General features: G+C 42.3%; 1 protein-coding gene across 3 annotated transcripts in view; it reads right to left on the bottom strand.

Moving 5' to 3' along the window:
* Positions 1–16324, bottom strand: part of LOC311046373 (uncharacterized protein) — a 73787-nt gene that overhangs the window by 51480 nt on the left and 5983 nt on the right. Inside the window, exons 2-4 of one of the 3 annotated variants that reach the window (XM_084058633.1) lie at positions 15722–15901; positions 10816–11304; positions 8598–10368 (exon numbers count right to left, since the gene is read on the bottom strand). In XM_084058633.1, coding sequence (XP_083914759.1) covers positions 8711–10368; positions 10816–11304; positions 15722–15901 — 2327 coding nt within the window. In that variant the 3' untranslated portion in view covers positions 8598–8710. Of the gene's footprint in view, positions 1–8597; positions 11305–15721; positions 15902–16324 lie in introns of those variants that run through there. The other 2 variants (XM_084058632.1, XM_084058631.1) reach the window with 2 other exon arrangements.

The following is a 16324-nucleotide window of genomic DNA, read 5'->3' as shown; positions in this document are numbered from 1 at the left end:
GCTGTGGTGAAGCAGAGGAGAAGAGCTCTACTGTTACACCTGGCAGGACCAGACGTCCAGGATGTATTTTCAACTCTACCGGACACCGGGGAGGCGAAGGACTACGCAGAGGCAGTCACAGCGCTGAACAAGTACTTTGTGCCCCAAGTCAACGCAGCGTTTGCCCGCCAGACGTTTCACAAATTGTGCCAAGAACCAGGTGAGACTGTGCAACAGTTTGCTACACGCCTGAGACGGACTGCGAGGGACTGTGCTTTTCAAGCCGACAATGACAATCAGATAAGGGACGCTATCCTGAATAAGTGTACATCACTATATGTGCGCAGGAAATTACTGGAGGAAGGTCATACATTGACACTTGCCCGCACATTGGAATTATCCTCACAATGTGAGAGAATTGAGGAACAGATGGCAGCCATGTCTCTGACTGAAGACAGGGGGGACACTGAGACTGTGCATCGCGTCATGCAAAAAGGAGGGAAATACTCAGCATCGAGAGGGAAACCACCGGAAAGAGAAGAAGGCGCCACATCGGAGAGGAAATGTTTCAGGTGTGGATATGCTGATCACATGGCAAAGGATCCTAAATGCCCCGCACGAGGACAGACATGTCACAAATGCAATGGGAAGGATCATTACTCCAAGATGTGCCGCACAAGAGGATCAAATAAGCAAAATGTCAACACTGTGGAGGTAGAACATGACAAAGAGTTTGCATTTAATGTAAAAGAGGATGACATGTCAGACAAACTTACATTTTGTGTGGGGGGAGTAAATGTAGAAATGTTGGTTGACTCAGGCGCTAAGAGCAATGTGATGGGAGCAAATGTATGGGAAAAACTGAAGGCAGAAAAGATAAAATGCTATTCTTATGTGCCAAAAGAGCAGAGGAATTTGTACCCATACTCATCCAGTGAACCACTGCCAATTAAGGGAATATTTGAATGTGAAATCACCATTGGTAACAGGTCTGAACAGGCAGAATTCATTGTGATTAAGGGTAATGGTGAACCACTACTGGGGAAAAAGACAGCCACGAAATTAGGAGTGTTGAAAATAGGTGAAAATGTCTCTGTGATTACAGACATCAAAGACACACTCAGGCAGCAGTATCCAGATGTGTTTAAGGGTGTAGGAAAATTAAACACCAAACAGGTTAGCCTGTACATAGACCCACAGGTCAAGCCTGTGGCACAGCCACTTAGACGCATACCATACAATCTCAGGGAGGCTGTAGAGAATAAAATAAAGGAATTAATTGATCTAGACATAGTGGAAAGTGTCGAAGGCCCCACCCCTTGGGTAAACCCAGTGGTGATAATTCCAAAACCTGACAAAGATATCAGGATGTGTCTAGATATGAGAAGGGCCAATGAAGCAATTGTAAGGGAACGGTACCCTATTCCTACTGTGGATGAAATTTTGCAAGGCATGAATGGCTCAGCTATATTTAGCAAGCTAGACCTTAAATGGGGCTACCATCAGTTGGAACTGACCCCAGAGTCAAGAGAAATAACCACTTTTGCAGTGCATAATGGAGTGTACAGGTACAAAAGGTTGATTTTTGGTGTCTCATCAGCCAGTGAGCAATACCAGCATGAGATAGCCAATGCATTAACTGGCATTGAAGGTGTTGAGAACATCTCAGATGATGTGATAGTGCACGCACGAGACCAGGAAACACATGACAGGAGTTTACATGCTGTAATGAAGAGGCTCTCAGATTGTGGGTTAACACTAAACCCAGAAAAGTGTCAATTCAACATGGACAGGTTGATTTTCATGGGGATACTTTTGTCACAGAAAGGCATAGGACCAACAGAGGAGAGGGTTAGGGCTATAGTAGAGGCCAGAGAACCCGAGAATGCCTCAGAGGTCAGAAGTTTTTTGGGTCTCGTAGGATTCAGTTCCAGATTTATTTCAGGTTTTGCAACACTGTCAGAGCCGTTACGACGCCTGACCAGAAAGGATGTGCCATTTGAGTTTGGGACAGAACAGAAAAAAGCATTTCAAATTTTAAAGGATGAGCTAGCCAAAACTGTTACACTAGCCTACTTTGACAAGGAAGCACCAACCAAGGTGATAGCAGATGCCAGTCCTGTAGGTGTAGGGGCAGTGCTAGTGCAAAAACAGCAGGGGGAGATGGTACCTGTGTGCTATGTGAGTCGCAGCTTGACAGACTGTGAGCGTAGGTACTCTCAGACAGAGCGTGAAGCTTTAGCTCTAGTATGGGCTTGTGAGAGACTGCATCCTTATGTGTATGGTAGGAGGTTTGATTTAGTCACTGACCATAAGCCATTAGAGGTCATATATGGTCCTCGATCCAAACCATGTGCACGCATAGAGAGATGGGTTCTCAGATTACAGCCCTATGATTTCAGAGTTGTATATGTACCTGGGAAACAAAACATAGCAGACCCATTGTCACGGCTGCTGGGGAGCACAGCAAAAAGGGAGGTACACAGACATGACTCAGAAGAGTATGTTAGATTTGTAGCAGTGAGTGCTACACCCAAAGCACTTACTACACGAGAGATAGAAGAAGCCTCTGCTACTGACCCAGAATTAATTGAGGTACGCGATGCAATAACAAGTGGATGCTTTGATAATTGTAAACCATATGCACCGATTGTTAATGAGTTGTGTGTAATAGGATACATAGTGCTACGAGGAACACGCATAGTGCTACCACAGAGGCTGCAAGCACGAGCACTCACACTAGCTCATGAAGGACATTTGGGAATAGTGGGAACCAAACAGCATCTCAGAACCAAGGTTTGGTGGCCTGGCATGGAGAAGGCAGCCGAGAAATACTGTAAGGCATGTCATGGATGTCAAATTGTAGCCAGACCTGACCCACCAGAACCGTTGAGATCTACAAGCCTACCAGATGGTCCCTGGCAAGATGTTGCCATAGATCTGCTAGGACCACTGCCAACTAATCACTCCATACTTGTGGTGGTAGATTACTACAGTCGCTACTATGAGTATGACATTATGACTTCCACAACTGCAGAGAAGGTCATTGACAGTCTGGAATCCATTTTTAGCAGACATGGGCTTCCGGTTTCCTGCAGATCGGACCAAGGACCCCAGTTCAAGTCTGAATTATTCAAGGAGTACTGTGAAACAAATGGAATCACACACGTGAAGACAACTCCGAAATGGGCTCAAGCAAATGGAGAAGTTGAACGTCAGAATTCATCACTGATGAAAAGAATAAGGATTGCTCAAGCAGAAGGACTAGACTGGAAACGTGAACTGAGAAAGTATGTGACTGTGTACCGGAGCATAGAACATGCTACTACTGGAAAGAGCCCTGCTGAGCTACTCTTTAACCGGAAGATGAGGGGAAAGTTGCCAGATCTCTGTGGATCATACACAGCATCACTGGAAGTACGTGATAGAGATGCAGAGCAAAAAGGAAAAGCAAAGCTATATGCGGATGAACGACGGGGAGCTCAGTACTCGAAGGTGGACATTGGAGACACCGTGCTCATACAGCAGGACAAGGTGGACAAGTTCACCACACCATTCAACGCAACACCACACAAAGTTGTGAGCAAGACAGGGAATCAGGTTGTGGTTGAATCACCAACAGGAGCAAGATACCAGAGAAACACCACACATGTGAAAAGATATGTGACCAACAGGCCTACGGGGGCACACGACACACCGGAGGAGACACAGTGGACTGAGGACAGTGCACTTGACGTGGACACACATGCACAGACTAATGTCACTCACACACCACAACACACTCAGATGTCAGAGGTGCCAAAGGCCAGACCTCAAAGGGTGACAAAGCCACCTGAAAGGCTCAGTGACTTTGTGCTGACCTGAGCTGAATTGCACTGTGCAAAAAAAAAAAAAAAAAAAAGTGTATTGTGCATTGTTTGAAAAAAAAAAAAGTATTATGCATTGTTTGATTTTTGTTGTATTTGGTTCTAAGGGTCAGTACAGAGGTTGTTCAAGGTACAAGTTTATTTCCAAGGAAAAGGGGGATGTCATGTATTGGTTAGCCAGGTCACATGACCAGGAACAGGTAACTGAAATGTATAGGGACACACAATATGATGTAACCTGTTGTTATGATTGAGACCGGTGTTTGTGAGGAGCGGTCATTAAATAAACGAACCAAAAGACACGAAGCTTTCTTTGTACAATGATTCAATTCAGGCTGCACTAACTTCAAGTAATAAGTTAGGCACACAACACCCAGCAAAAGTAGTTAACCACTTTATCCATTTATAAGTTCGCTTTTTTAAATATAGCAGATCTACAAGCTCGCAGCGCGTCACTTCGTGCCGTGCTGCAAGCTTGTAGATCTGCTATTTTTCAACATTTTTGAAAAATCTTGAAATTCTTTGGAACTTTTTCATTTGCAACACAAATCTTCTCTTCTGGGGGTCCCTGGCACAAGATATTTATATTTCAAATATAATACAAATAATAATACGATACAATAATATAATACAAATATATATCAATTTGGGGGTACTTGACATGAAAAAGTTTGAGAACCACTGCTCTAGTTTAAGCCATTTAAAAGACATACATCATAAATGTATTTTTTCAATAAATGTGTGTCTTTAAAAAAAAACTGGCAATTAGAAGTGTTCTAGTATGCGCCATTTAAAAGACACACATCATAAATGTATTTTTAAAATAGATTTGTGTCTTTTAAAAAACATTACAATTTCGTGATCTTATTTTGAAGGCAACTGGAAACCTCATTGTTGCCAGCTCAAAAACCGGATGTCCTATCGTTGCTGACGGAACGGAGCTTAAGCTAAGCAAACAAAGCAAGTACTCGTTACTTCCGGGTCAATGTGTGTCCTGTCCTGTCGCGCGTGCGCGATAAAGGATCCAGACACTGACACACTGTTGTGTCAATGCATTCCGCCCCCTGGTGGAGGAGGTGTGTAACTGTCACACACAGTCAGTGTGTGAATGTGTTTGTTATAGAGCAATTATTTGTTTACCAACATTGAGACACACAGGTGATTGTTTCATACAATCAATAGGCTCTATGCACAACAGCCATATTATCACTTCCTTCACAGCTGTTACCAATGACACTAATGAAGGCTCTGTTCCATTTAGTGTAGCGCAGTGGTTCTCAAACTTTTACATTTCAAGGACCCCCATAACTCTGAGTGTACAAATGGAACCAAATGGACCCGGGAGGATCCATTTGGTTCCATTTGTACAATCTCAGAGTTACACCCTCTCAAGGAACCATGAGGGTCCCTGGACCACACTTTGAGACACACTAGTATTTCTAGTGAGCCAACATGCACAATATCAGCACCCTGACACTGTTTGACCAGAATGGAACAGAGCCTTCATTAGAGTTACAACCTCTCAAGGAACCATGAGGGTCCCTGGACCACACTTTGAGACACACTAGTATTTCTAGTGAGCCAACATGCACAATATCAGCACCCTGACTCTGTTTGACCAGAATGGAACAGAGCCTTCATTAGTATCATTGGTAACAGCTGTGAAGGAAGTAAGAAGAGGCCCATTTTTTCTCCAAAATGGCTGCTGTGCATAGAGCCTATTCCCACCACATTGTTTGGGGTGTGCTGGTTTCAGTTCATTCAACCTCCTCTTGCGTGTTGGCTAGTGAGGCGCGTCCTAGTAGCGAGACATGACAGAATGGGTTTTATTTGGTGCCGGCCTGCGCGCGCATACTGCTTCTTATCAGTGTGACGTCGTCTATTAAGGGATCTAGCAGGGGTCTTCAACATGGGTCTGGGACCCCTAGGGGGTCCCCAGCGTTTTTTACATAAACCACTTTGTTGAGGGGAACATTTGCCGGAAATAGCAGATCTACAAGCTCACAACACCTTGCGTGTTGTGAGCTTGTAGGTGGGCCATTTTCGGGAAAGAAGGTTTGGTGCAGGGGGGAAAAAGAGACCAATTACAAGTTTTGTAAGTATTGAGGGTTTAAGTGGTTTTAAACTACACAATAACATGAATCCAACACAGCTCTACACAAGTCTATGAAGCTACGTATGGAATCTATGAAAATGTTTAATCAGGAACACGATTTTTTTTCCCAATAGGCCTTTGTAGTAGGGGTCCCGGCTTCATCTGTCTCTCAGCTAAGGGGTCCTTGGTCTGAACAAGTTTTTTCTAAAAAATATCCTTTGTAAAGTTTCCTTCTTTTTACTACTGTATATGAGTGTCTGGTGGTTAGTTTGTGCCATCCACTGTTTTTTTTGTTTTTACAGTAATCATTTTCACTCTTCCTTACACATAGTTAATTTGTGCTGCGCTGTTAGTGTTGCCAGATTTAGCGAGAGAAATAAGCAACCAGGTCTATGAAAACAAGCCCAAAAGAAGCGACTAGGGCACATGAGCACTTTAAACCTACATACATCAGCTATATGAATATAGCCGAATGTGAAGGTTGTAGATCTGCCATTTTTGCCTCAGCAGAGGGAGTGAATTCCATGCTGGAGAGATGTGTATTGTTATAATTATTATATGGTGTGTGTGTGTGTGTGTGTGTGTGTGTGTGTGTGTGTGTGTGTGTGTGTGTGTGTGTGTGTGTGTGTGTGTGTGTTTTGTGCTGCTGCTGTGTGTGCACACACACACACACACACACACACACACACACACACACACACACACACAAATGAACGCTTACGCGTTTTGGCTATGAGTCTTCCTCAGAGCATTCATATCACATAGATTCAACTCACTTTATACAAAGTCAAATCTCACTTTATACAAAAGTCAATCACCAAGGTCCAAACACTTGTATGCAAGAACACAGGCAATTTGAGGCATATATCATAAAGTAACACATCAAATAAACAGTGCAGGGGCATCAAGGATAGTCTTAACCCAAAAAGCATTTAAAGCTATAATCGTCGTTAAGTCCATTGGGTGTCATAGTGTTGAGTGTGTATATCCACTGCATTTCTCTCTGGGCCAGTTTCTTTAGAATATCACCCCCTCTGATAGGCATCACAATTTTCTCAATCCTACAGAATTTTAATGAAGAAGGTGAACCATGATTTGCTTCAGCATGTTTTGCAATTGCATAATCATATTTCCTGTACGGATTACAGTTTTGTGCTCTGATATTCTTTGTTTGAGGGGTCGTTTAGTTTGTCCTACGTATACTAGACCCAGTGGTGGCTTATCCAACAGGCACCAACCTTGGGGGGGGGGGGCACCAAACGGCGTGAGAAAAAAAAAAAACGGCTTAGAACACCGAAATGTAGAAGCAGGGCTGCTGAAGGAGCACTACAACATTGAAACGTGTTCCTCCTTTTTCGACGCGCAGCCCCCCCCCCCTGTTGACAAAACGCTCCTGGAGGGCACCGAACCGGGTCCAAGCACCGGGCACCACAGAGGGTTAATCCGCCCCTGGGACATAACAGCATGTAAATCACACGTGTCGATTTGCAATTGATAAATTCAGGATAAATAGGAATCTTCCTTCCAGTGTGGGGATGATCAATCTGGAAACCCATCGCCAAATGAAAAGGAAAACAGCGCCCTCGGCTGTTTTTTGAACGGTGTAGCCGCTCCTATAAGTGGGTTTGGGATCTTTCCGTCGTGAAAATTTGTCTTTCGCTGTACTGTGATTGGCTGACTCTATTCAGACCCTAAAATCACACTGGGTGTGATTTTTGGGGCGGTGTAGCCGCCCCCTATAAGTGAGTTTTGGACACCGACCAAAAGATTTGTATACCCCCTAACCCTTCCATTGTTAATGCAAATCGATACTTTTGCAAAGTCAGCCAATCACATTACAGCTAGTGTCATCACCACTAACTGTAATGTTATTGGCTGACTTTGCAAATTCAGGACTGTGATTGGCTAGCGAAACACATGACACATGTGAAGCCCTATGAATAGCAGTATGGACTTTAAAAAAAGTAATTTATCCTTTTTTTTAAAGTGAGTCATGTTGTGATGACCACACACCGCGAATTTACTTATTCACTTAGATAGAAGAGATCATAGCGGGAGGTGTTATTGGCACATTGTATGGCTTTCTGAATAGAATAGTAAGAATAGCCCACACAAATTGTGTTACACACATTATATATCTGTCTACTTAATATTTTGAGTATGATGGCATATTATTATAAATACCTCAAATTAATAACATGTATGTATTAATCATTTTATATCAAATGGAAAATAATTATACATGCCTAATAACAAAATATTATCCAAACAAGTTATCAAACTAAGAAATGATGCCATCTGTCTCTCTGGCACAAATCAAATATGTGCTGTGATAATGTGACGGTTCAAACAACACACATATGTCAACACACAGTGAACAGCTACAGAAACCAGTTGTTGGCACTTTATTGCACCCATTTACTAATGCTCATATTATTCTACAAGTAACCTATGAGCTGCTGGTAATAATACAAGATAGAAATCAATATATAAATCAGAGAAAAAAGCAAAACAATAATTAAAACTCACAAGCAATTATTAGTCAAAAGAAAATAATGAAAACAGAGAAGCAAATTGCATTCATTGTCAAGATTATACAGTCAGATTAAAATAATATAATGAAATCAACAGATGGAAATTACATTCATTGTCAAGTTTATACTATCAGATTACGTGATTCCACTGCTTAACCTCAGGCTCTATACTAGTGTGTTTTCCGTTAACTGTTATTGTGGGGAAAGTGTCCACTGAAAATAGCCGATTGACAAGCTCACAACGTGTCGATGTGACTTTCTTTGTGTCTTTGCAGATGATACTTGCGGGTAAAGCATTTGCCACAAACTGTACACCTAAAGGGTTTATCCCCTAGATGAGTCTTCATGTGTAGTTTCAGATGAAACAATAGACTACATCCTTCGGCACAAATTAAACATCCTTTGCCACAAACTGTACAAACAAATGGGGTTTCCCCAGTATGAGTTTGCATGTGTTTTTTCAGATCAGACATTTCCCTACATTCTAGGCCACAAACTGTACAAGTAAAGGGCTTTTCCTCTGTATGAGTCCTCATGTGTTTTTTTAGAGTGCGCATTTCACGACAGCCTCTGCCACAAACTGTGCAAGTAATGGGTTTTTTATCCGAATGAACCATCATGTGGGTTTTTAACGTACTACTTTGACTAAAGCTTTTGCCACAAACTCTACAAGTATACGGCTTTTCCCCTGTATGTACTCTCATGTGTGCTTTTAGGTCATTACAGCCTTTGCCACAAACTCTACAAGTAAATGTTTTTTCCCCTGTATGAGTTTGCATATGTACTTTTAGATGACTCGTTGTACTACAACCTTTGCCACATACTGTACAAGTACAGGGCTTTTCTCCTGTGTGAGTCCTCATGTGTCTATTTAGATCAGTTAGGTGAATAAAGCAATTGCCACAAACTGCACAAGTCAAGGGCTTTTCCCCTGTGTGAATCATAGTATGCTTCTTCAAATTTCCCATTTGACTAAACATTTTGCCACAAACTGCACAAGTAAATGGCTTTTCCCCTGTATGAATCCTCATGTGTAATTTTAGAACATCCATTCGGGCACAGCCTTTGCCACAAACTATACAGGTAAAGGGTTTTTCCCCTGTATGGGTCCTCATGTGTGCATCTAGATGACCCTTTTGTCTGCAACTTTTACCACAAACTGAACACAAATAGCTTTTCTTCCCTGTGTGACTCGTGGAGTGAGTTTGTTTTGATGATGCCCTGTGCTCCCACTCATTACCGTCAGTATCAGATTCAGAATAGTGTGAAGAGAGGAGCTGATCATCACTAGTTAGCTGTGATGAACGGAAGTCCTTTGTATGAGCTTGTGTTTTCATGTGTTCAGCTGAGGTGCTGGCTACAGGGTCTGTCTCTCCGTTTTCACCGTCTACACTAGTCAGCTGTGATGTTGCACGATCCTCTACATCAGCTTGAGTTTTTATGTGTTCAGTTGAGGTGCTGGCCACAGGCTTTGTATCTCCGTTTTCACAAATTAAGGGCATTCCCCCTGTGTGAATCATAGTATGCATCTTCATATTTCCCAATAGACTGAACATTTTACCACAAACTGTACAAGTAAATGGCTTTTCCCCTGTATGAATCCTCATGTGTAATTTTAGAACATCCTTTCGGGCACAGCCTTTGCCACAAACTTTACAAGTAAAGGGCCTTTCTCCTGTATGGGTCCTCATGTGTGCTTCTAGATGACTCTTTTGACGGCAGCTTTTACCACAAACTGAACAAGTATAGCTTCTCTTCCCTGTGTGACTCGTTGAGGATTGAGTTTGTTTTGATGATTCCCCGGGCTTCCACTTATCACTGTCAGTATCAGATTCAGAACAGTGTGGAGAGAGGAGCTGATCCTCACTAGTCAGCTGTGATGTTCCACGATCCTCTACATCAGCTTGTGTTTTTATGCGTTCAGTTGAGGTGCTGGCCACAGGCTCTGTATCTCCGTTTTCACAAATCAAGGGCTTTCCCCCTGTGTGAATCATTGTATGCTTCTTCATATTTCCCAATAGACGGAACATTTTACCACAAACTGTACAAGTAAATGGCTTTTCCCCTGTATGAATCCTCATGTGTAATTTTAGAACATCCTTTCGGACACAGCCTTTGCCACAAACTTTACAAGTAAAGGGCCTTTCTCCTGTATGGGTCCTCATGTGTGCTTCTAGATGACCCTTTTGACGGCAGCTTTTACCACAAACTGAACAAGTATAGCTTCTCTTCCCTGTGTGACTCGTTGAGGAGTCAGTTTGTTTTGATGATTCCCTGGGCTTCCACTCATCACTGTCAGTATCAGATTCAGAACAGTGTGAAGAGAGGAGCTGATCATCACTAGTTGGCTGTGATGTACGAAAGTTCTTTGTTTGAGCTCGTGTTTTCATGTGTTCAGTTGAGGTGCTGGCTACAGGCTTTGTGTCTCTGTTTTCATTGTCTTCACTAGTTGGCTGTGATGTTCCACAGTCCTCTACATCTTGCGTGTCCATTTGTTCAGTTGAGGTGCTGGCTACAGGCTCTGTCTCTCCGTTTTCATCGTCTTCACTAGATGGCTGTGATGTTCCACAGTCCTCTACATCAGCTTGCGTGTTCATGTGATCAGTTGAGGTGCTGGCTACAGGCTCTTTCTCTCCGTTTTCATCGTCTTCACTTACAATGTCTAGCAATGTCATCGTCGGTCCATCAGCCTCCACTGGTCTTTGAAGTAGCTCCTCCTGTTCCTGTTCCTCTTTGATCTGTGGAGGCTCTGGTTTCTCCTGGACCAGACTGGGCCTCCTCTCCAGCTGTTCGGGGGAAACATCTTTGCACACAGAACGGTGCAGGAAGTCTAGATGAAAGATACAACGAGAGAAAACCATTAAATGTATAGTTACATAATATATCTCTGCTGTCCGAACGGAACCAGCTCCAAAATGTTAATTTTTCAGGAAATGAAAAAAAAGTGGAGTTAGGAGGTTTTGTTCATCATTGATAAGAACAGCTAAATGGACCTCCAAGCTCACAATGACGTTGGAGGTCAAACAGGGGGTGGGGCCTGGAGTCAGCAAAACCAGTTAACTCTGGTGGACTTCGCTGGTTTAGCAGAAAATGTGATCCAATGGAGTTAGCTGGTTTTGTCAGAAGCGCTTTTTAATGCTTTTCATTGGTTCAATGTTTTTTTTTTTTACCAACACACAGACGTAAAGGGTGCTCAATGGCCACTGATTTTTGGAAAAAATGCAAAAGCGTCAAAAGTGTTCTGCCGGACAGCAACAATATGAAATATTATATTTTTTCCATGCAGTGTTTTCATAGCTGTGCAGTTCAAGGAAGTTGTAAATGTACTGTAAGTAAATGCTCCATGTCAAAACCTTAATTCTATCCTAATTCATCAAAGGCACTTATGTGTGGAAGTTGAAAACATTCTCAGTTTTGTAATGTAATTAAGCATGTAAAGCATTGTCACCCAAAATGTCAAATTATATTATATAGTGGGTGAGTGAATTATCTACGGTGTATAACATGTTATGTAATTTCTTTGATTGACCAGCTACGGAGGGAGCTATGGGAGTCTTTGAGGCGGTGCCTCTCGTGGCTCGAGTCCGCTTCAGACGGCACGTCTCTTACGTCTCAGCTCCTACAAATACAATATTAGCCCCCTGTATGCCTGCCTTCCACTTCAATTTTGTAAAGTATACATTTCCATCACGGCTATCGCTGCTGTCGGGCAGAAACCAGCTAACTCTAAAATGTTCATTTTTCAGGAAATGAAACCTCAAAACAGGTTTTGTCTCCATCCCCCTTTGGTGGAGTCAGCTGATTTAGCAGAAAGTTTGAGGATCCAATGGAGATAGCTGGTTTTGTCAGAATTTCTTTTTAATACTTTTCATTGGTTCAGTATAGTTTTAACCAACACACGTAAAAGACGTAAAGGGTGTTCAACAGCCCTGATGTATGAAAACAAATTTAAAGGAGAAAACTTGAGTTGTCTGGTTTCTGCCCGACAGCAACGCTATGCCAAACTATAGCCTGCATACATACATGTATATTCTTGTGATATGGATCTTTCTGGGTCTGAAATAAAGATTGAATTGAATACATATTCATTCTGAATCACTTGATTTGTACTTCATTACGTATCTCATGTCGAGAGTGGCGGATCTGCAAGCCATGTCAGTGTCACTTATTAGTCAAAAGAATATAATTAAATCAACAGAGAAGCAACGCGTTGTGAACCTGTCGATTGGCTATTTAAACGGAAAAGACACTAGTATAGACCAATTATTTGTTTACTAACATTGAGCCTGGACGCACAGGTGATTGTTTCACGCAATCAATTCCCAACCTGTTTCGGGGTGCACTGGTTTCAGCACACCCCAACCCCCTCTTGTGTGTGTTGGCTAGTGAGACGCGTCCTAACGAGACCTGATATAATGGGTTTCGTTGCGCGCATACTGGCTGCACGCAGCCAGTATGACGTCGTCTGTTAAGGGGTCTATAGAGCCTGTGGTTAAGCAGTGGAATCACATAATCTGACAGTATAAACTTTACAATAAATTCAATTTGCTTCCCTGTTGATTTCATTATATTCTTTTGAGTAATAAGTGACACTGGCATGGCACGCAATGAAGTATTAATCAGGTGTTAGTCAAAGTTTTACTTTCTCTGTATCAATAGAGACCAAAACTCTGTTTATGTATGATACATGACCAGAGCTGTGAAATCAAGGCATTTATCCAGCAGCTCCTTGGACGCCATTCTAAACCATGAGGGCATCTCACTCAGGAAACCTTCTTCCTGACCCTCAAAGTCTGTTTGTCTGCAACAAATCCTATGTTGATAAGAGAGGCATATTTGCCATTCTTCTGAGAAAAGCTTCAGCAGAATCTTCACCCTCGAAAGAGAATCATGTTTGAGAGAAGGTGCTTCAGTGTGGTGAAAATATTGTCTGCCAGGAAAGGCTTACAGGGTGTTCCACTAGCCTACACAATGTCCAGCTGGGTCAAAAAAAAGTAGCCAGCCGAGTGTGTGCGCACCTGCATGCAGGTTTTTTTTATGACTCTATTGTTAACATTACATCCAGGGCAAATGCATTTTGATTTTATCAAATTTGAAAGGTGGAAAATTATATTAAGTAAACAAAATGTGAATATGAACGTACTGTATTTTTTTATCATTTTGTATAAAGTGGTTACATGTCGGCTTTCCGACATGTCGCCTTTCCGACGGTTACTAACCCTATACCTAACCCTAACCGCACGCGGAAGCCACGTAGTCGGAGTAGTGGGATGTCGGAATGGAAGGCGGTTACCATATAAAGTGACCAATAACTGTGTTCTTAAAGAAATAAGACAAGACTCCTGAGATGGATGTGGTGCCGTTTTCCTTTTCTGTGGTGTATTCTGTACATGTTGTCCCTAACAATTTCTTTGTTCAAAAATAAAAATTCTACTTTAATCATACATACGTGTTGTGATCTTGTATTGTGATCGTGTTGTGATCTGCTATTTTCAAAATAATCTTGAAAACGGTTGGAATATTTTTTGAAACATTTTAACAACACACATCTTGCATGGCGGTCCCTGGCACAAAATATTTTCAGATGGAGGTCAGTGGTCAAATACATTAATTAATTAATTAATTACATTAATTTAGGGGTCCTTGACATGAAAAAGTTTGAGAACCACCACTGGTATATCTAATCAAAAAAAAGCAATTTATTATGACTTCCTATAGCAAGCATACCAGAGAAACAAGCATACTACATCTTAGAAAGTGCTGGGAACATTTTTTCCATCTTTTTGTTTTTTGAACGTGAATCAATCATGGCTAAAATGTTCCCGAGTCAAAAGTGACAAAAATAAAATAAAATAAATTATTTTAAAGTGAGTCAGCTATGTAAAACAGACATCATATTATTGTCTGCTTTCATTATTTTAAAGGCAAAACAATTACCTTATGTCACTGCTAAGTGAACAGCTATTCACCCGTTTCCTAGGCTGTGTGTTTTCCACTTCCTGTCGATTTGATCCAATGAAATCCAATGAAACTGGTCAGATGACCAATGATATCCAATGAAATCGACAGGAAGTGGAAAACACACAGCCTAGGAAACAGGTGAATAGAGCACCGAAGTCTGACATCACTGCCGCCAGAGGGCGCTGTCCCCTTGGGTTGTAGCTTTATATTTTGTGTTGGAAACCCCCATAGGGCAATCTTAGATCACGTCATATAAGAACTGTGGTCCAAAAATAAACACATCACCCCGGCGATTCTGTCAGGGGGGTGGCTCTGCATCGTTTATGATATTCATTCCTATTTGATATAGCCTGTTTCTAGAGAGAATTGAATGAATTCTGCCTTAACCCTTTAAGACCTGAAGCCGATTCTACATGTCTCCTAAATCCCAACAGTTTCTGAAAAACATATGTTTCTATATCAGTGGTGCTCAATCTTTTTCATGTCAAGGACCCCCAAAATGATATGTATTTGGCCGCGGACCCCCATCAAAATATTTTGTTCCAGGGACCCCCCAGAAGCAGAGATTTGAGTTAAAAATATTCGCTTTAAATATATATATATATTCAAAGATTTGCACACATTTTCACTTTTTTTCAAAAATAGCAGATCTACAAGCTCGTAGCGCGGCACTCGGTGCCGCGCTATGAGCTTGTATATCTGCTATTTTTTAATAGCAAAAGTGTAAAATAAAGCTTTTTAGCTCAAATAAAAAAATGACACTTTTCCAGGTCTCTTAATGGGTTAAAAGCCATGGGACTTCATGGGAAATGTAGTCTTTGGGTCGTTTGACTCGTTTCTAGCGTTTAATGTGTTACTCTTTGGGTAAATTTGTACATAAAATAAAATGTGTTTATTTTTCAAACACAGTTCTTATATGAGGCGATCTAAAATTCCCCAATGGGGATTTCAACACAAAAAAATAAAGCTGGGGACCAGCGCCCTCTAGTGGTAGTGACGTCAGGACTTCGGTGCTCTATACTAAACCACTTTAGGTGGTTGTATACTCTCTTAAGGGTTTTAACATGTTATGTGTATATAAGTGTTGTCCCTAACTGCTTCCATGGAATACTTTTGTCTGAGCTCGTTGTCTGGATACCTTTTTTAACATGGAAACATCGCAAGCCCAGTTTACAAGGAGTGCAATGGACGTCGCATCAAGTAGGATTCACTGTAAATTGTCATTCTGAAGGTTTCTTGAATTTTGACGGAGCAGGATCATCTATGCATTTTACATTCACACTCACGTGTCGGGATATTGGGGATAACAATGAAGGCATTCTGACAAGGCAGTGTGACGGGTTCCTCTTTAATCTGTGGAGGTTGTTGTTCCTCCTGGACCAGACTGGGGCTCCTCTCCTCGTGTTGTGGAGTTTGTGGTTCCTCCTGGACCAAACTGGGGTTCCTCTCCTGTTCACGGGAAACCTCTTTACACACAGACAGGAGGAGAGAAGAGGTAACATTAGCACAACTCATATACTGTATATAAATTAGGATAACGGAACAGGGAGCGCCCGTTTCTCAGGGCCCCCCGAGGGAGACAAACGGGCCCCCTGGCCGCCGGGGCGAAGCATATGCCCGCGACCGGCGTGGTAATTGCCGGGTCCAGTTGGCCCGGTGGCCTCCCGTTCTCCCAGGCGTTGTCCCTTCCTATTCTGCACGCCTCCCCCCTCCCCCCCTTTGTTTTCCTTTGAGTTACCAGTTCTGTGGGAAGCTGCTGGAGATGATTGGCTGGCCAAAGAAAAGGGAACAAGCTGCTCCATATCTGCAGCTGATGGGGACAATTGCACTGCACCGCAGTCTCTCTGCGACATGGGGAGGGCAGGGGTTATGTGTTTGATTACGGGGCC

The sequence above is a fragment of the Gymnoscopelus microlampas genome (assembly GCF_963454915.1).
Source record: "Gymnoscopelus microlampas genome assembly, chromosome: 5".
NCBI classification, from domain to species: Eukaryota; Metazoa; Chordata; class Actinopteri; order Myctophiformes; family Myctophidae; genus Gymnoscopelus; species Gymnoscopelus microlampas.
This window is presented reverse-complemented; position numbering and strand designations above follow the sequence as displayed.